Consider the following 19,611-nt stretch of genomic DNA (forward strand, 5'->3'; position numbering starts at 1 on the left):
AAATCATTAAACCAGCTAACTAATTAATATTAGTGAAGTGAGGAGGGAAGTTGACCAGATTAAAAAAGTAGCTGGAAAATGTGGCTGCAGACTGCTCATAAAAGATGTGAGAGTGGATTGTATGTTTCTCAGTTATTGTAGTGGGTAGTAAGGGTGCATCAAAGGAGACAAAGTCTGTCTTATTCAGGGAATTCAGAGACATTTCCAAAGTAAAAACTAAGTCAAGAGTGTGCCTGCAGTTATGTGTGGAGCCATATTCATGTTCAAATGTTCAAAAAATCTGTGACAAAAGAGTTGTCAGTGTGAATCTTACCAGCTATAATGGTCCTATCAAATTTAAGCACATGAGAGGAGATTTTCAGAGATTTCAGTGACAAAACCCATATTTGACCCATATGGTTGGATACTTTCAAAATCTAACTTACTCTTGCTGGTTTCTGTAAAGTAACCAACCCCAGCTTGAAACCACATTTAGTTTATTGGCAATTTGATGGAGGTTTGTCCACTGTGGACATCACAGACGGGCAGTTTTGACTCTGAGAAAGTGAGAAGTTTTTGATGCATGTTGAGTCAATCAGGTCCAGAGGCTTAACACTCAGTGAGGGCTTAGTGCAGATTTCATACATCAGTGAGGCTTAATTACATATATCTGTTCATTCATCCAACTCTCTTATCAGCCATCTTACACTGATTGTTGTTTTTCATTCTTTCATTTTCATTTTTTTGGACAAGCTATTTTGAGTGTTTGTGGTGTTATTGTGTTGGATTCTATCATATAATAACGTGTACCTCATACTTTGACCCTCCCACCTTCCCCCTGTAGTCAATAGAAAGTGCATCAGATCCAAAACTAAACATACCAAGATGCAGATCACAGACCTGCTGTGGTTTGAAAATCTAGTGTTTTTGTTTTTATGATTCTGATACCTACGAAGTGATGATGCCGCCATTATGCAAGTGTCGTAAGTGTTGTTCCTTTTCTTTTTTGTCACATGTCTAAATTTTGCTTAAAATTTGCTTGGCAGTTGAACGCTCGGCTGTAGAGACGGTGAACTGCTGTGACAGCACAGCGTGATGCTTTATCAGGAGCTTAAAGACCAAAGTGTCTGAAGGTGATGGATCCAGCATGAGCCAGCTTTTCCACTTACTCTCTTTGTCCACTCTCCAGCTCTGGCAGGCTCAGTTTCTCTCTCTGAAATATGTTGTCTTCCTTTATCTCTCACTCCCCTCCAGCTCCTCTGGACTCTGTGTGAGTACTTAAACTAGGTTAAGTCAACAAACGGTTGACCATAGACTTGCACAGCCACACACACACACACAGACATGCTTGATGATTTCAGTGGTGGAAGGAACTAAACCTCCTCTTACTGTTTTTGTTTATGTGTACTTAGCAGTATTCAGTGCTTTTAACACTTTTACTCTCAGTTGAAGGTAGAAATTGTCCCTTAATTATCTGCAACAACAAGTTAATTGTTGCTAAAGTAGTCTTTCCATCCCTTGTGACTTCACTCCAGCAGAGCTGACCTTTTCTCGTCAGCCAGATGACTGCAGCCCTAGAACTATCTCCTTTTGTTCAATTTCCTGTCAGGAGAGGCAGTTGCTTCTGACTTCCTGTAGGATTGTGACATTTCCTGTGCTGTGGGAGGGGGTGTTTTCTTGCAAAGGCCTTTCAGCTGTGTGAAAAAACAGGATACAGGACACTGGATAGGCCACAGTATGGAAACACTGCTTTAGCTGGCAGAAATGAACCGCTGACTTAAGCCACAATAACAAAACGCTGCTTCAGGCCACAGATTTCAAAATGTTGGTTAAGACCGCAGGAACACAGTGGATTAGCCTTCTTTAGGCAACATGAATATGGGTGACATAATATGTTCAGATATTAACCATTGTGGTTTTCAGTGAGTCTTTATGACCAATAGAACGGGAAGCATAAACACCTCTGAATGAACTGTCACACCAAACCTCTCAGAGGGTTTCAAGTAAAACTCTTTGTACTTCAATATTTTCTGTACCAAATTGTACATCCAGTTAGAGTGCATTAGGCCAATTCAACAGTAATTGTTTGGTTTGCAGGACACACTGAAAGTGTCATGAACATTAATCCTTCTGTACATGATGGACTCCATGGAGGCAGCCGTCCTGTGACCTTCACATCGTCCATTAATTCTTGATAATGGACACCTCAACGGGCAATTTCCCGCTTACACTGTGGTTCAGTTTCCTTGGAACCATCTGAGGGTTTGACTAATATGTGGACATAGCATGTTACCAAAACAAACAAGATGTCCTGTTGTACTGCTCAGTGCTTAGCTATCAGGCCTGAGGAATCTCAGATGGCAGACAGAGTTTCAGTTGATAGGAAAATACTTTTGACTAAGGTCAGAAGTAACTTCACTTAGTTGCTGAGTCAGATTTGGGTCGGGTTCGATTAGTACTCTCTCAGACTTGATCCAGTTTCGGACAGAAATATGCGGCCTGAGCCAGCACTGAAGTGAAATCAGGAGGATCGTGTGCTGTGGTGCTCAGTCCTACATCTAACCATTATGTAAGATTATTATCATAACACACAGTGTTTTTTATCAGTGTTTCCAGCAGGAAATGAGTTTGTCAGTGAGTTAGATGCTGACTTGCAGAACACAACACTGTTTGTGGTTTTCATTTCTTTTTCTTTCTTTTCCGGTTATCTGGTATCATTCCTGGTTGATGAATGTGATTGCTCTGTACACATTGCTTTGCAGAGATCTGGGCCTGTATTTGCTTAAAAGTGATTGAGCTCATTCAAGATAAAAGTAAAATGTGTTTTTACTCTTACTCATAAACCCAATGATAAAAAAAAATTACAACTTGAAAATGCTCCAAAATTCAAGAGTTTCAGAGATCTTAAAGAGTAATTTTGGTATTATTAAGTCTGTGTGTATGTTGGGGTCTAAATGAATTGAATGAATTGGTCAAGTCGATCGCCAAATGGACTGAATGGACTGCAGTGGCTGCAGTGTAATCCTTGGGGGGCAAATGCAGCCATCAAAGTGCGTCACTATTATTTCATACAACGATACACATACAAGTAATTTATCATAGTTACACCTGCATTAACATGTTTTTTCTGATCCCCATACAATATCCAGATGCAGGAGCATCCCTGCAAGCTTGTGGTCTAAGGTGCATAACATGTAATAAAAACACGCCTGATCACACGTCACCCTTCGTGGTCTCTTCCCGTACTTCCTTTCTGTCTCTACTGTCAAACTATCCAATTATTACTCCTCAAAAATAATAAATAAGATATCCAGGTACAAATCGAATGTTAAAGCTGGGTGGGAATGCTGCCTCTGTTTCATCTGCCATGTGTGAGATGAATGACAGCATAACATGAGCAGTCAGTCCGTCACGCTGTGGTCTCAGCAGTCTGCTGATGGTTCTTCTCCTTTGCTCTGAACAGGGAGTCCATCCCGAACCCTCTCCACCATGTCGCTGTCTGTTCGCCCAGTCAGACGCCTCACCTCCAGGTCCATCACTAGGAGCCAGAGCTTCACTGGAGTCAACACTTACGACAAGCCCTACAGGTACACACACACACACACACACACACACACACACACACACACACACACACACACACTTGTGGGGAAGTGCACACTTGACAGGACATCCTGTCAGGTGGAGCTCAAAGGACAGACAGGCTGACTGTGTGTGTGTGTGTGTGTGTGTGTGTGTGTGTGTGTGTGTGTGTGTGTTCATACATGGTAAAGATGAACTGACTTGGGATTTTTAGGTGTGAATTGGATTTTTATAAATTTAAGATAATCAATACATTTGCAGTGCATTTGATCCAAAACAAGATAGAAAAAAATTAAGGTTTTCATAATCACTCCTGTCCTGTGGGTTGGTTGTGGATTCAGTGAACTGACACAACTGGTATTTGGCCCATTAATGTCATTCCAAAACATGGTTTCTTCATTTCATTATTGGTTATTTGATTATGTGTGTCTATAGAATATTGTTTTTTTCAGTGCTGAATTAAACCTGTTTGGGTTTCTCTAATCACAGATCAGCCCCACCCAGAACTGAGTACAACTAGTTTAAATAACATACAGAAGCCTCTGTTGATACTGACATACTGTCTTATCATGTTACATTGACAAATGCTCCTCTTCCAGTGAGATATATTGTATGTATTAACAGGATAACAAAAATAGGTGTTAAAGAAGTAAAAGAGATCATGTTATAATGTGAAAATGCTGCTGACATACAGACAGACTTCCTGAGTGTGTATGCTGGAGGTGTCAGTCTTACATGATTGATAAAACAGAGTCTGATCAAACTGATCTGATGTCATGTGAGGCTATTTGAGGATGATGTTGACCTGATGATACTTATGTTGCAGGAACCTCTCAGTGTTCAGCACTCCAGGTGTCAGCAGGAAGCCCAGCAGAGCCAGCAGGATGTTCACCATGTCCGCCAAGTCCAACCCACCACCTAAAGTTCCTCAACCAGAGCGACTGGATCAAGTCTACGAGGCACTGAAGAAAGGCCTTCAGTGAGTACATGCACAGCAGACCGGCGGTCATACATACAAGCAACTCTCAGCTTTAATTTGAAGGGATAATGTCCTTACTGCACTTATCACTCCTAGTCAATGAATGATATTTCTGCAATTCTGTTGTTACATCTACTAAGCTCTCACATTGTATTACTATTGCAGTTAAGAAAGAAAAAACTAAATTCATGTAAGCCACACTGAAAAAGTTGAATTGGATAACCTTTCTCTCACTGCCAACAGTTTGTTTAGATCCAGTAATTGTGCTTAGATTCCACAGTCCATGAGAGTAACCACTTACCATTTAACCTCATCTGACACTATCTGTGTTTGTGTGTGTCTGTGTGTGTGTTGTCCAGGTCTTGCTTGCAGGTTCATCAGATGGACTTGGACAATCTCAGCAGGCAGATGAAAGAATCAAAGAGGAACTCCAGACTGGTTCGTTATCAGTATCACTTGACATGGTAGTGCTGCTACTCAATTAAAAATGTGACAGATACTGATGACTCGATGTTTTCTGCCTTTTCAGGGTTTCCTGTATGAACTGGATAAGGTGAGCATCTGTATATTCGTAAATAGTGCAACTGCAGAGAGAATTTGAGACAGGTTTATTTAAGAGATAGGCCTTGAAGTGAATGAATGTGACTGTGTGCTTCCTCTGACAGCAAGTGAAGGTGACTGAGAGGTACATAAGACGACTGGAGTTTCACCTGAGCAAGGTAAGACCACAGTGATCCTTTCTGCATCAGTGAATGCTATAGAAAATAAAGCCTGTGAGTAACATTTTGGAAACATCACAGAAATGCATTCAGGTTTCAACTCTGTTAGACTGGTTCACATTACCTTTAAACACCCCCTGACGTTTCATTTTGTTGTTGGGTTTTTAGATCTGTGTTTGGGTTGCTTTTTGTGTGGAGGTTGGACAAAGCAAAAAAAAATTATGTTAGTCTTGGATTGAAGACCATTTTGCCCTCTCTTTCTATATATTTGACTTATAAACAGGAACACAACTCCAGGTGAATACTAATGGTACTCTGTGTGTGCTGCATGAGTAAATGGGCAACTGCTAGCAAACATGTTCGCCATAACATGAAGCGCTAATATGCTAATGAAAAGTTAGGTCAGTTATTTTAACAGTGTACGTCACACAGTTTTAAATATGCAGTTTAAAAAGTTTGATGTGAGCATACTGTCTAACCCTTTTCCCCTTTTTTCCCAGATTGAGGAGCTATATGAAGCTTACTGCTTGCAAAGGCGCCTCAGGGATGGAGCCAACAAGATGGTGAAGGCTTACACTGCCTCTCCAGGCAGTAAGGAGGCCAGGGAGAGTTTAGCAGAGGCCAATAAAGGATACAAAGAATACACAGAGGTAAGATGAAGTGAACAGTGGTGTCTGGGAGAGAGTGATAAGCTGTAAATGTGTAGTGATCTTTGTGGGAGAATAGGGCCATGAGAAAGTAGTAGGGGAATTCATGAAAGTGTAAAAGGATAGAACATAACTTACAGGCATCATTTATAATTAACAGCTCTGTAGTTCAGACCTGTTTGGCAGAAATTAGTAAATGAAAGCCTTAGTCTCTGATCCTCTTTATAAAAACTGGATGACAGATAATTTTCTACTGCTAAACGCTGACAAAAGCAGAAGTTCTTGTTTGCGTTCCAGCTGGCTTTGTTCCGAAGGTGAAAGAAGGTCTTGGCTCTTTTCCTCTTCTGTTAAATCCGCCGTCTACGGACCAGATTTTCAGTTTGGACCAGCTTGTACATTGTTTGCTTCACTTCTCTACCTGAGGAACATGGCTAAACTGGTTGTGTCCTTAGCATACACTGAGATGATTAATCACATCTGTTTCCCTCCATTCTTGACTGCTGCGATTCACCTGTCTTAGTAAGACACTCCTAAACTGCTGACAAGTTGTCCAAAATGCTGCTGCCAAGCTTTTGACCAAGACCAAGAGGTCTGATGTAACATGAATTTTGATTTCTTTACTCTGGATCAAATTCAGAATCCAGTTGAAGATTCTTGTGATCACTTAGATAGAGCCTAACATGGTCCAGCACCTTCTTACATTAACGAGCCAACAGCCCAACATCACCTGTAGGAATCAGAGGTTCAGGGTCTGCTGGTTGTTCCTCACGTCAGGCTCAGGACAAAAGGAGACTGTTTTTGAAGTTGTTGTTCCTAACCTCTAACTCTCTCCCTGTGGACTTAAGATCTGTGGTCACTGTGGACACTTTAAAAAAGCAGCTGAAGACCTTTTTGTTTAGTCTTGCTTTAGTTTTAGTGTCTTATTTAGTCTTATTCTTTATGTTTTGAGCTGCATGTCATGTCTGTTGCTCTGTTATTTGCTCTTTTGTCTTTTATTGTAAAGCACTTTGTGACATCTGTTGTTGATACTATGTAAACAAACTCACTCACTAATTACTTACCTCTCTCTTTTTAGAATATGTGTGTGTTGGAGAACGAGTTGGAGAACCAGCTGGGGGAGTTCCACATTAAGATGAAAGGTAAGACATGACAAGTTCCCCGTCTGTCTTCACTCTTCCCTCCTTCCTGTCATCCTCCTCTTTTTCGCCTCTCTCTTTTTCGTTCTCTTGTTCTCTTGAATTTGGTTTTGCCTTTTCTTAGCCGTACAACAATGAGAATCACATACTCTGAAAAAGTCGAGAAAAGGTACAAACTCCAAAACTCATCGTGACCGGAAGGCTCGTGTGATTGAAGAATTTTTTAATAAAACGTTTTTTATGAATTCTTGCCATGCCCTTAATTCAGTCTTCCTCACATTTGGCATGCAGCATCTTTGGACTGACATGAAAGAATCAGAGTATTACTGCTGCTGGCCAGTTAGTTTTGGTATGCTGAAGGGTTCAATGGACAATAACCTGCGAAAAAAAAACACACAATTTCATAATTATTAAACATGACTATGTTATTTTATCAGCTCTGGAGGAACACTAAAAAAAAGTGACACCTCATGAAGGCTGCACCTGGGAAATGCCCCAAAATTTAGTATTTGTTTGGTACATTTTAAATGGATGCTGTCTTGAACATTGCAGATTTAGCTCCTTTTTCATTTTGTTATCTATTGTAATACCAAAGTAAGAGCCAGAGAGTTGAAGGGGAGACATGAAGGGTAAGACAATAATTGCACTACTTCTCAGAGTCATAACCAGGACATCATTTTCTCCAATGTCCATCAACTGTAAATCTGCTTTGAAATCACAGGAAAAAAAAGTCTCTTCAGAACTTGTCGGAGAATCTTTTCTTATTTTAACACTAAGTTTTCTCATGGTTACACTGCAAACACGCACAACTGACAGCTAATTTGGCAGACTATTAATACTGCCAGCTTGCCAAAAATGTGGACAAATATAGCCTTAAATGGAGTTCAAAAGGGAACGCCATGAGCTCCCTGTTGCTAACATTACAATAGCCCATCTGTTGAGCTATTCCGGGGTCTTGCTTTCATATTGTTCAAAAACATTTTTGATTCCATTGTCACACAAAACTCAGCTCGTGGAGAAACAGTAGATAATTTTGGCTGTGATTATTTCTGAGGTGGGGGGTCATAAAATTACCCAAGTACACCTTATGTCGCTGACCAAGGCAGGTAATGTCACCTCACCTGCGCTAGAAAAATAAATCCATACCCAGTGTAGCTTATGAGAAGCTGATAGGCTGCATCTGTTTCTGTGTGTTTTTCAGGTCTGGCTGGATTTGCTAGACTGTGTGCTGGTGACCAGTATGAGGTTAGTCCATCAGTCGCCTCCTCTGAATTGCATTTTTCACTGCTGTGTTCATATATGTCATTTACAACCCCTATTTTGGACGGCTGTGGCTCAGGAGGTAGAGCTGTCGTCCACTTATCAGAAGGTCGGTGGTTCGATCCCCGGCCTCGGCAGTCCACATGCTGAAGTATCCTTGGGATACTGAGCCACAAAATTGCCCCCAATGCTGTGCTATTAGTGTGTGAGTGTGTTTGAATGGGTCACACTCATAATCAGCAAGTGGCTTAGCCACCGTGCGAGCGGGTGAATGCAGACTTTTGTTGTAAAAGTACTTTGAGAAAAGCACTATACTAATACAGCCCATTTACCATTTACCATATTTTAAGTGTAACTAATACTTTTGGTGTTGTACTTGTTGTACTGTTTTTTATTAAAATACCCATTAGTGAAAAACATCAACATAAGAGGTGATTTCAAACTTTTGAATGGCAGTGTATGTTCATTGGTAGTAAAGGCTCTATGAAACAGAAAAGAAAAAAAATTAAAACATTAAAAAAAGATATAAAGAAAGAAGGCAAAAACAATTGAGATGACTGTCAGACACAAAGTATACACACACAGAAACACACACAGCTCTCCTGACATGCAGACCTGAAATCAACACTCACTCTGTGTGTGTGTGTGTTTGTGTGTGTGTGGCCATGTATTACTCATGCTGTGAGGACATAAATCTGTTTACACAGTCACATTGTGGGGACTCTTCTTCCTTATGGGGACAAAACACAAGTCCTGGTCTTGTAAATCGTTAAATTTTAGGGTGAAGTCTTGGGTTTTGGTCAGAGTAAGGTTAGGTTTAGGTTAAGGTCAGAGTAAGGGTTGTGGTTTGGCAAGTAGTGATTATGGTTATGGTTATGGTTAGGGTAAGTCTCCGGGAAATGACTATGAGTCTGTGTAATGTCCCCAGTAATGATGGAAAGATGACTCTGTGTGTGTGTGTGTGTGTGTGTGTGTGTGTGTGTGTGTGTGTGTGTGTGTGTGAATTCAGATCTTCATGAAGTACGGTCGGCAGCGGTGGAAGCTCCGAGGCAGAATTGAGATCAATGCCAAACAGGTGTGGGACAGTGAAGAGATGGTGTTTCTGCCGCTCATCAGTGAGTTCCTCTCTGTGAAGGTCAGTCCCTCCCACTGTCTTTTTTCATTACTTTGGATTTGTTTTTATTCATGCTTAGCTGTGATTGGTCAACTCCACCACTGTGGCCTGGAATGGCCCGTGTGTACTTCCTGTTGGACTGTAATGTTCGTACTTGTATAAATCTTAACCTGAGTGCAAACTTTGCATGATCAAACTATACTTCTGTGTTCTCCAAGGTGACAGAGCTGAAGAGCTTAGCCAATCACGTGGTAGTAGGAAGCGTTTCCTGCGAGACTAAGGACCTGTTTGCTGCACTGCCCCAGACGGTTGCCGTGGATATTAATGACCTTGGGACTATTAAGCTGAGTCTTGAAGTCACCTGGAAGTGAGTTTTGCCAGCCATGCTGTTATTGAGTATTGAAAATGATGTTGAGCGTTATGAGTATCGTACTGTGTGTAATCAGTAACTCATGAAGCGTTATTCATTAACAGAACATCGCTTAAATATTATATTGAATGTTTCTTTTGTCTTTTGTCTCTGTCTTCCTTCTTCTCTTGTCCTTTTTTTCCCCTGTCAGTCCATTCGATAAAGATGACCAGGGGTCAGTGGCCAGCAGTGTCAACAAAGCTCCAACTGTCAGTAAGAGATTCTCAACCATCTTCAACCAGAGTCCACCTGACACGCCGTCTTTGCGCGAACAAGCCTTCTATGTAAGTTTCTCTGTATTCTCGTTGCCTCTTTGTTCCCCCTGTTCTCCACAGAGAGTTTCACTGATGCTTTCCAAGAGTCATACTGGAATATTTGGTCTGCAGTCTCTGATAGCTTGTTTTTTGTGCTGATATTTACTGAGGTTCAGCTCATGAGGTAATGTCAGGCCAAATCACGCAGCCACTTGCTATCACCGAGTTCAACAACAGGTTTTCCCTTCATCTCCTTCAGAATGTGGTTTCAGCCTCTTACCTGTCAGTTCACTCACCACAAATCTTGCCTGCATGACACTGACTGCCTGTCAGAATGTGGTCTGTGAAAGCTGCTCGTTGGAAATCCAAAATCCGCCGAAGCATTAACTCTATCTGAACATATTTGTCCTTGCAGCTCATCCAGTTTAGCATGTTTGTACCTGTAATGATGCTCAAGATGAGCCTTTCTCATCACTTACCACAAACTAACACAGGCACACAGTCTTGCCTTTTACTTCACGAAAAAACAAGTGTTTGTCCATTAGAGAGTGCAACACTATATCTACTTGACAGTCATCATGATGCATTGAGGTGATATCAGCCACTACGTGCGTGTTGTGTTCAGTGACCACTCAAAGGGCGTGTTAGTCTACTATGTTATTTTCAGAAAAAAAAAAAAAAAGCTGTCCAGTGGATGGTTTTGCATTTCTGACTTGCTTTGTTGTATTCATGAACTGCCTCGCAGGCTGGATTGTACAGTCTGACAGGTCAGATACGACCTGGAGGCTGGAGGTTCCCCACCCTTGGTTAGAACCACAGGTCTAGATGGAGCATTTGAGTTTAGCCGACAATGAAAGGTCCCTAACTGCGCCATTGCCTTTTGCTCCACCTGCTGCCACTTTGACGTACAGTCTCTGCCTCGGAGTCTGACCAGGCGGCAGCACTGGCCGCTGCTGGACATCTTCAGAGACACGCTTAGCCAGAACTGCTCCTGTAGTGACAACTCACCTACAAGACAGCCCACTGCAGTAAGTCACTGTGGAGTAAACCCCCCCGAGAATGTAGGAACACAGAGCCCACCGGTGTATTGACTAGTGACAACAATGATGTTGTGGTGCATTAGAAACCCAGCACAGTAGTGTCAGTAGTCAGTAGTCTGTGTTTGTGCCTGGTTTTCATGGAGCCATTAGAAACATCTATTAATATCAGTTGTGATGGGAAAAAAAATCTAAAGTCTTAACGGATACTTGCTCTTTATTATAACCTGGGTTTTTAAAGTTAATTGCTGAGATCTGGAAACTTGGAAACATTTCTGAAAAGATGTCTGGCTGTTGATATGTATGTGTTTCTGCATGATAACTGTGTTGACAGCAAAGTAATTGCTGAGGTCTGGGAACACGGTGGCATCACTAGACTGAAACTGAAAACTGTTGGGTTGTTTGCCAACTGTCTGATCGTCTGACTGCTCGTGTTTGTTGCTCCATCGAATTTCAGTCTAGTGATGCCACCCTGTTCCCAGACCTCAGCAATTACTTTGTGACAACACAGTTATCATGTAGTGATACAAATTACAGTCAAAACTATCCTATTGTCCCAGACTAACTATAGTAATGCTAAGTGTGAAGGCTCATTGTTGACCTTGGAAACAGTAGTTTGACTAAACTGTAAATTATGATGGAAGAAATACTTCCTGTTGTGAATGGCCACAATAGAGCGTGTGATGAAAAGCCTGCTGTCACAGCCTCCTTCTGCCTGTCCTTTCCAGGAACTCTGTCTTCTGTGTCTCCCCCTGAGGTAATTCGCGGTGTTGCACTTTGCACTCGTGAAAAGTGATCGAAGCAGTTTTATGAAGAATGACAAACTGACCTGAGTGAGAAGTTCAGACCTCACTTTTCTTTGAAGCACAGTGTCTGATCACTGACTGTATTCTCAATTGAGCAGCTTTTAAAACAACTCTCATCCATTAATGTCCACACATACCAGGTTACCAGCTTCATGAACACCCTGATACTTTGCAACATCTGATTGCAGTTATAGGGATGAAAAGTTCATAAGGGAGATGTTTTATGAAGTGTCCCATTGATAGACATTTTGGAGTGTGTCCGATTAGCTTTGTTTACCTGAAAGATCACTCTTGACATATCAGTTTCCAGTCAGTTGTTCTTATGCAGCATGCTTAGTAATCTACAAATGTAGTCACTGAATCAGAAAAGAAGAGAACAAAGCAGAGTTGAACACTGCTTGTTAAAGAACTCAAGATAATTAGGGACTCGCGTCTTTGAAAGCTGCCACTGTGGTCAAATTCAACTTGAGCAACAGATTCAGTTTTGATGTTGATCTGTGACTGATCGGCAAAGAGGACGAATCCAGATTCATATGCGATGACCGTGATCATGAGGGGCCGAGTGTGAGCTGTGTGAACCAGCCAGCTGGGCTGTTATGTGACTGAATCTGCAGTGTGGTGTCGGCCAGTATTTGGAAGCTGTCAGTTTGCTTCAAGTGGAAGTGAGGCCTTCACCTATCAACACCTCTAAAGCTCACTAAGTAACACCTTGTCTCATATTTGTACATGTAGGACTGATGTGCTGGAACTATTTCTTGGTGAACAACTAGGTGCAGTGACTGTCCATAACTTCCTGAAGTCCTGTTGTTACATAACCGGTGTCATCGTGCCTGTACAAAGAGCAAACCCAAAACGTGCTTACTGACCATACTTGGCGTCCTGCGCTACAGGCTGAGACACTGCAGCTGGTTGGTTCCAGCATATCTCCCTCAACAGTCTCCTCAAACTCCATCTGGAAGACACAGTTGTGATAACTGCAATAGCCGTCAGAATGTGTCCACCTCGACTGAATCAAAGTCTGTGTATCTGTCTATGTCCAACTCCTTTTTCATCAGTTGCACCCTTTAAACAGCGCTGCTCTCTTGTAGAACATGCTCCGCCGACATGAAGAGTTGGAGAATGGAACGGCGTGGTCCAACTCATCTGAGTCCTCTGATGACTCCTCCAGTCCTCAGCTGTCTGTCGGAGGGCTTCGCAACTCTACACATCATAAGGTACACACAGCAGGCACCATACATCCTGTGTGATCTGCAGTGCTGGTGTGATCATCATATTATGATTCTATCGACCCTCTTCTCTGTTTATCAGTGTGTCTTGTGTTTTTCTAAAATGGGCCTTGAAGTTATTTTCTATGTAGTTAGTGTGTTGTGTACGTCTCCCCCCCGGGACTCAGTGTGGCCATGTCTCTCTTTCTCTGTAGGCGGTGTTGGTGACCCCAGAGATCCAGCCAGCTGTAACAGGAAGTTCCTCCCCACAGCCTGACATCTCATTTTGCCTCCGAGACTCCTCCTGCTCAACTCCAAACTCTGCCCACAAAGTCAGCACTGCCTGCGAGGTTCCCAACATCTCTAAACAGCAAGCAGAGAGTAACAGGTAGTGTATGATTTTTAAAAAAAAAAAATTTTTTTTACTTTTTTTGCCGATGTCCTCAGAGGTTAACATTTGGCTAAATCATATTTGTTGACTGATTGCTTTTCATATCTGCCCATAAACACAGCGATGAGTTTTGTGTGCTTGGTATGTGGTGTGCTCCAGCAGTAACTAGATTAACTGATACATGAACTGATTCACAGGGACGAGGAGAAGGGGACAGCCACTGTGATGATGAAACCTGACTGTGAGGAAGACGATGCAGGGAAACAGTCTTCTGTAGCAGTGGATGGGGTAGTGACCAACAGCCAGACGGCACGTGGCTACTCGCGCTCTCTGAGCCACATTAGTGAAAGCAGCGCTGACGGCATTGTGTTGACCGACAGGTCAGTCGGCGAGTCAGGGGAAGTGATGTCTTTGGCCTCCGGGCTCTCCATCAATGATATTGAAATGGAAATGCACAGCAGAACTCCTGAGCCGCCCAGCTCTGCTGCCACAGACGCTGACCTGTCACCAAGGAGGCTCGGCGACGTCGAACAAAAAGCATCAGCTGACAGTGTCACAGATCAACATCATAATGGGATGAAACATGATGCATCCAGCTCTGGCCTCGCATCTTCCTCTCCCAGGACTGAAGGAGTGGACCATAGCACTTTGTCACAAATGAACGCGCACCCACAGCTAGAAAGCAACATACTCCCAGAGAGCGGGGATGTGATGTATGTAGCCCGGCGTGTGTCGGTGGAGGAGGATGTGCCAGGTGCAGGAGAAGATTGTCTGTCCAGAGAGGGCGATGGTCCCATCGACACAGGACTGGAAGACGCCCTGGGAGCGGTAGTTTCTTCCCTGGATGATTACAGAGGACAGTTCCCTGAGTTACAGCTACTGGAACAAGAGCTGAAGCTGCTGCAGGTCACACTGAAGGTGAGGATGGAGTATGTGTGAGGAAGGAGAAATGTTGCTGCGTCTTAAAATAACCATTCAAGAGGAAGTAAAAGGGCTCATCAAAATTACTTTTTTATCGAGTAGTAAAAGAAAAAAATACATGCACATCACTCCTTTTGCCACTTCATTTATTTGATGTGGATATGACACCATTTCAACCACAGATGGTCTTCCTCAGGTCAAGGTAAACAGATACATCAGTGTCTGTAAAAAGAAGCCGGAGCGCAATGTTTCATTCAAGTTGTTTTTTTTTTTTTACACTAAAATGTGTTCTTCCCTAAATATCGTAGTCACAATTCTTAAAAAAAAAAGAATAGAGATTTCTATCAAAAAAGAAAACTGTTTATGCAAAAATATGTTATCAGATTCAGTGTCAATATTGGCATCAGCCTGTGAAAGCTGCAGTCTACCCTGCACATCCTTCATTCTAAAGAGCTCCCACCTCTCTGTAAGTTAAGGTTATGCTGCCTTAAATACACAAATACCTTCACCTACACATGTACATATCAGCCAATACACATCTGTCCTGTCAGTCACGACATGCAGCTGGTGCGTGCTGATATCTGACAGCGTTATCAGTGTTTGGTATTAAGGTGGAACCAGGTTTGTGTTGTCTGACTCTGACTGTGTGTTTTCCTATTGTGTGACTGTGTGTGAGTCAGCATGTGTGTACAGAGACGTACATATGTGTATGTATCTGTACTCTTGTTTGTACCAGACTGTTGGCCCGTGATGTGACTATGAATCTCTGCGTGCATGCGTTCGTGCGTGGCCATATATTACTCATGGTGTAGGGACATAAATCTGTTTACACAGTGTGTGTGTGTGTGTGTGTGTGTGTGTGTGTGTGTGTGTGTGTGTGTGTGCAGGGTGGTAAGCACAGCCGTTCGCCCAGCATGGTCAGCCTCACAGTGGAAACAGCTCTGGGCAGCTTTGACTTCCTCAACACGTCTGACTGGGAGGAGGAAGAGGAGGAGAAGGGCGACAAGAGGAGTGTCAGCAGGTCAGTACTGACAAATGAACTGTTAGTGAACAGAATGAAACCAAACCAGATCCTCTGGAGAACAATTTTTGCAGACTGTGGATTTTTTCTAAGATGTGCAATTTATCAAAAGCACGCATAGACGACACACTGACTCACACACTCTTCTTCCATCAGTAAAAGAAATGTCAGTCCCTGAATGTTATTGTCAGAATATATTGGAAGCATAGGAAAAACTTAAGGTATGATCGTGTATCAAGATAATAACCTGTCTGTTATTTCACAGCTTCATTTTTTCACAAGAAGCAGATATTCAGTAATATCTAGCTCCTGCTGACTTGTTGTTTTCGTAGTATCTTGATGCCCTCTAGTGGAGCTGTGTTGTACCATCACTGTATCCTCCCTTGATGGAACTGGTATTTGCAGCTGTGAGATCTATCCATTTTAGGCTGTTGTAGATTTTAATTAGATTGTTTTGAAAGGTTTATATCAAAAGACAGAGTGACAGATGACGTCGCCATCCCTTCATACATGTTTCGAGCTTGGCTCAAATGATTTCATAAGGTTTTCGTAGATAGTATGAGTTAATGGTAACTTATGATTTGAACTGCACAGAAGTTCACATTTGCATACATATTTTGAAGGAGAGCTTAACAAGAAGAGTAATGAGTAAAGACGAGGGTGATCTCTCTTTGACAGCTGGGCCGCTGCCAGCTGCACTTCACTCAAACATTTCTTCTGACTGTGTGCGCTCATATTCACTTTTTGGTCCTTTTTCAAATCATATGCACCCCTGCTGTTTTTTGGCTTATTGACTTTCATTTGATTCTTTTTATTTTTTCGTTATCCAATATTATTGTTTTATTTTGTGAGTCTTATTTGTTATTGATTATGTGTTGCCTGTTTTGTATTGTCTCTTATTGTGTGTCATTTATACACCCCAGAATGACAAATCACAATTTGAAGCCCCTGACAGAGCTCTGTCTGTAGTTGCCCTGCTGAGTGCCTGATTTTCAACTGTGGGACACAGAAGAACTTATAAAGTGAATCGATGTGATTTGTGTCTTCAGAATCTCTATCAAGTTGACCCCTGACTCTGACAGTGTTAATGGAAAACTCCTGTAACACCGTGGAGGTGACTGAAAATTCCTCTTTGCCTCTTAGGTCTCTGCAGGACAGAGGCTGGGACAGCTCCTCCTCCCCCACCTCCCCCACCTCCCCCCTCACCACAGGCTGCACAACTCTAGACTGCGCCCTGGTGGTCCACTTGAAGAACTGCAGCACACAGCTGTTGGTAAGAAACATGCAGCGCTATCCTCAAGTGTGTAGCTGCCATAGTGCACCTCCATATGAGACATTACCACCATGAATTCAGTCTGCCAAGGTTCCAGCTCAGAAATGATGCATGCTATGCTAGTCTGTCTGTGACCAAAGCAGCATCAATTCAATCATAGCAGTACATAGAAATTCTGAATAGCTGCCACAGTCATTTGTAGCATTAGTAGTGGTTGGGATCGAAGGTTAAAATGTCTTTAAAAGGTGACTAGATATCAGAAAATCAAAGTAATAAATAATTTCAAAAGTAGCATCAGCAGTTCTCATTGTTATGGTGTTTGTGACAGCCATAGCTTCACTGCTGCAGTAATTAATGTGGTGATAATTATAGCTCTAAATCTTGTAGATGTAAAGGTGGATTTTCTGTGAAAAAACAATAGAAGATTGGTCAGTTTTTTTGATAAACATGCTGGACAATCAGTGTGTACATTGTGTCAAAGCTGTTTGTCTGAAGATGGCTGTACGTGAATGTAACTGTTTTGTGTAAAGTGATATATGGCATTACGTCCATAGCGTCTGGGTACGTTTGGTCCTCTGCGGTGTGGAGAGATGTACGCCTTAGATCGACTGCTGAGAGAGGCTCGAGTCCTCGAAATCATCCGACGCATCACCAAGGACAACCCAAGACGCGTGAGACAGCCTGCTGAAGGTAAGCACCTGCACGTACACGTCGATCTGGGCCTTTACTGTTTGTCTGAACTTTACACGCAGCTTCACGTCCCTATGCAGAAATGCCAGTCTCCTCCTTTTCCTCCTTGATACCTCTTTTCCACTGAGCCCTTGATGTGTGTCCAGCTGACCAGAAACTGTTCAAGTCAATGAAGTGAAGGCTCATAAGTTGAACCTGGTAGAACCAGCTAACGCACTCATGACACACTTCCACCAAGCCTGACTTCAGAAAAGCCAAAGAACCTAGCTTTGTCTAACCTTTCAGCTGCGTCAGTATCTTAGATAAAGTAAATTGACCTTTGAGTTGACATTATTGTCTCACACAAGGTCAAGAATGAGCTTCCATGCTGGAAACTAAACAATTGACTTAAACTTTAACAAGCAACCAACAATAAAAGGATAAAGCACAATTCTGTCTTGACTTCCTCTGCCGTTACTCTGACCTATCTTATCTTCTTCACAGTCATACCACAGCTCAGCCTGTGTTTGGGCGCTGTGTCACTATGGCAACAAAGTGTGGGGCAGGGCAGTGTGTACAGCGTCTATGCTGAGAGCTTAATGGTGACGCTGTCCACAGTCTACGCCAGCATTCTGCCTGAGAGGGTCAACAGCATGGCCGACACAGGTACAACCACATCTGTTCATGTGCAGTACAGGTAAGTGTGTGCGCCATGCTAACACCTGTATGTGTGCCTGTCCAGTGTTCTTGTGCCTGGTGGAGCGAATGCTGGATCAGAGGTTACCACGGCGAGGCGACAACAGACACAGAGTGATGGTGACGCTCTTCCAGCTGTGGACTTACTTGGAGGCCAATGGCATCAGTGACATGGAGACACACATCACTGAGCTGGCAGAAGAAGGTATCTCACACACACACACACACACACACACACACACACACACACACACACACACAAAGCTAAGTGAAAGCAGAAAAAACTTGTGATCAGTGAAAATAACCAGTGATAAATTCTGTCCAACAGTGTGGTTGGTGCAGAGCCTGGCGTCATGTGACCAGGATGTGATTGTCCATGCTCTGCGGCGTCCTGCAGAGTGCAGCCTGAGGAGAGAAGGACTTCATGCTGTGGCCAAATTACTGAAAGACCCACGAGGCAAAGTGTCGGCCTCTGCCAGCTCTGTGCTGAGAAGCCTGGCTGCCCAGCCCAGACACAGAGAGCAGGTGAGAGGACAGAGGGTGTGTGCACTGCATGTGTGCACAGTGTGCTTCAAACACTCAGTTTCACTCAGTCGAGTCTGACACACTGGTAATGATTCTCCAGTTTTATTGATTACTGTTAAAATTCTGTGTTTTTGTATCATTCTTATGAGTTTGATGTTCATGACAACATTTGAATCTGTTCTTTTGTATAATGAAGAATCTCTCCTCAGGTCATATTGATGATATTTGAATACTTTACTGTGAAGAAACCATTTTATGATTGAATGGCCAGCTTGTAAGCAGTGTGACATTTAACAGTGTAACATGAGGCTGTTTCTAAATTTCAACACACGTACATGTTTTTGGCTTGTCTGTACTGACAATACTTATTATCTGCCTGCATATACAGCAGTACCGATATTCTTTAATAAGACAACATGACTGATAATATTAATTGGACTCTAATCAGAAGGCTTCAATTAGGCAAACACACCAGATGAACAGCCATGCAAACAGGGGCAGCCTCATACTTGACAGTAAACACCGTGTGCATTCTCCTGCTCAGGCTTTGGTCAGCTGTTTGGAGCTGCTGGAAGATGAGAGTGTGGATACCAGAGTCTGTGGATGCAAGGCCTTAGCTTGTCTAAAGGTACAAACACATGCAGACTTTGTGCTCTTATTCAAAGCTGTTCCTCCTTGTCAAAATACTGTTGACATACTATTTTAGGGCCTGACCCCTGTCTTCCATCTACTGTCATTCCAGGCCAAAGAAAGCATCGACCAGTTAGTGTATCTATGCCGGACGGACAAGGAGGAAGTTCGCGATGCTGCCAAACAGGCACTGCTAGTGCTCGGTAATAACAATCATTATATTCGTTAGAGTGACAGTGAGGCAGTTCATTTTCTGGGTCAACTGTTAGCTATGAGAAGCAGAAAGCAGAGGAAAGGGTTTTTTCACCCTCTTATATCTTAGAGCCTTATTTTTAATTTTAAAAGAAATAGTTTGGAG

The 19,611-nt window shown here is 42.6% G+C and overlaps 1 protein-coding gene across 3 annotated transcripts in view; it reads left to right on the forward strand.

The window, feature by feature from the left end:
- Positions 1-19,611, forward strand: part of ripor1 (RHO family interacting cell polarization regulator 1) — a 43,754-nt gene that overhangs the window by 18,038 nt on the left and 6,105 nt on the right. For all 3 annotated transcript variants that reach the window (XM_076733317.1, XM_076733318.1, XM_076733316.1), the window contains exons 2-23: positions 3,443-3,566; positions 4,388-4,540; positions 4,900-4,978; positions 5,070-5,093; positions 5,206-5,259; positions 5,760-5,909; positions 6,982-7,045; positions 8,244-8,287; positions 9,312-9,437; positions 9,635-9,783; positions 9,977-10,109; positions 13,011-13,136; positions 13,343-13,515; positions 13,716-14,436; positions 15,327-15,460; positions 16,604-16,733; positions 17,288-17,423; positions 17,907-18,068; positions 18,145-18,303; positions 18,427-18,623; positions 19,168-19,251; positions 19,366-19,456. In XM_076733317.1, the coding sequence (XP_076589432.1) occupies positions 3,469-3,566; positions 4,388-4,540; positions 4,900-4,978; positions 5,070-5,093; positions 5,206-5,259; positions 5,760-5,909; positions 6,982-7,045; positions 8,244-8,287; positions 9,312-9,437; positions 9,635-9,783; positions 9,977-10,109; positions 13,011-13,136; positions 13,343-13,515; positions 13,716-14,436; positions 15,327-15,460; positions 16,604-16,733; positions 17,288-17,423; positions 17,907-18,068; positions 18,145-18,303; positions 18,427-18,623; positions 19,168-19,251; positions 19,366-19,456 (3,187 nt within the window). In that variant the 5' untranslated portion in view covers positions 3,443-3,468. The remainder of the gene's footprint in view (positions 1-3,442; positions 3,567-4,387; positions 4,541-4,899; positions 4,979-5,069; positions 5,094-5,205; positions 5,260-5,759; positions 5,910-6,981; positions 7,046-8,243; positions 8,288-9,311; positions 9,438-9,634; positions 9,784-9,976; positions 10,110-13,010; positions 13,137-13,342; positions 13,516-13,715; positions 14,437-15,326; positions 15,461-16,603; positions 16,734-17,287; positions 17,424-17,906; positions 18,069-18,144; positions 18,304-18,426; positions 18,624-19,167; positions 19,252-19,365; positions 19,457-19,611) is intronic.

The sequence above is a fragment of the Chaetodon auriga genome, chromosome 6 (genome assembly GCF_051107435.1).
Source record: "Chaetodon auriga isolate fChaAug3 chromosome 6, fChaAug3.hap1, whole genome shotgun sequence".
Classification (NCBI taxonomy): domain Eukaryota; kingdom Metazoa; phylum Chordata; class Actinopteri; order Chaetodontiformes; family Chaetodontidae; genus Chaetodon; species Chaetodon auriga.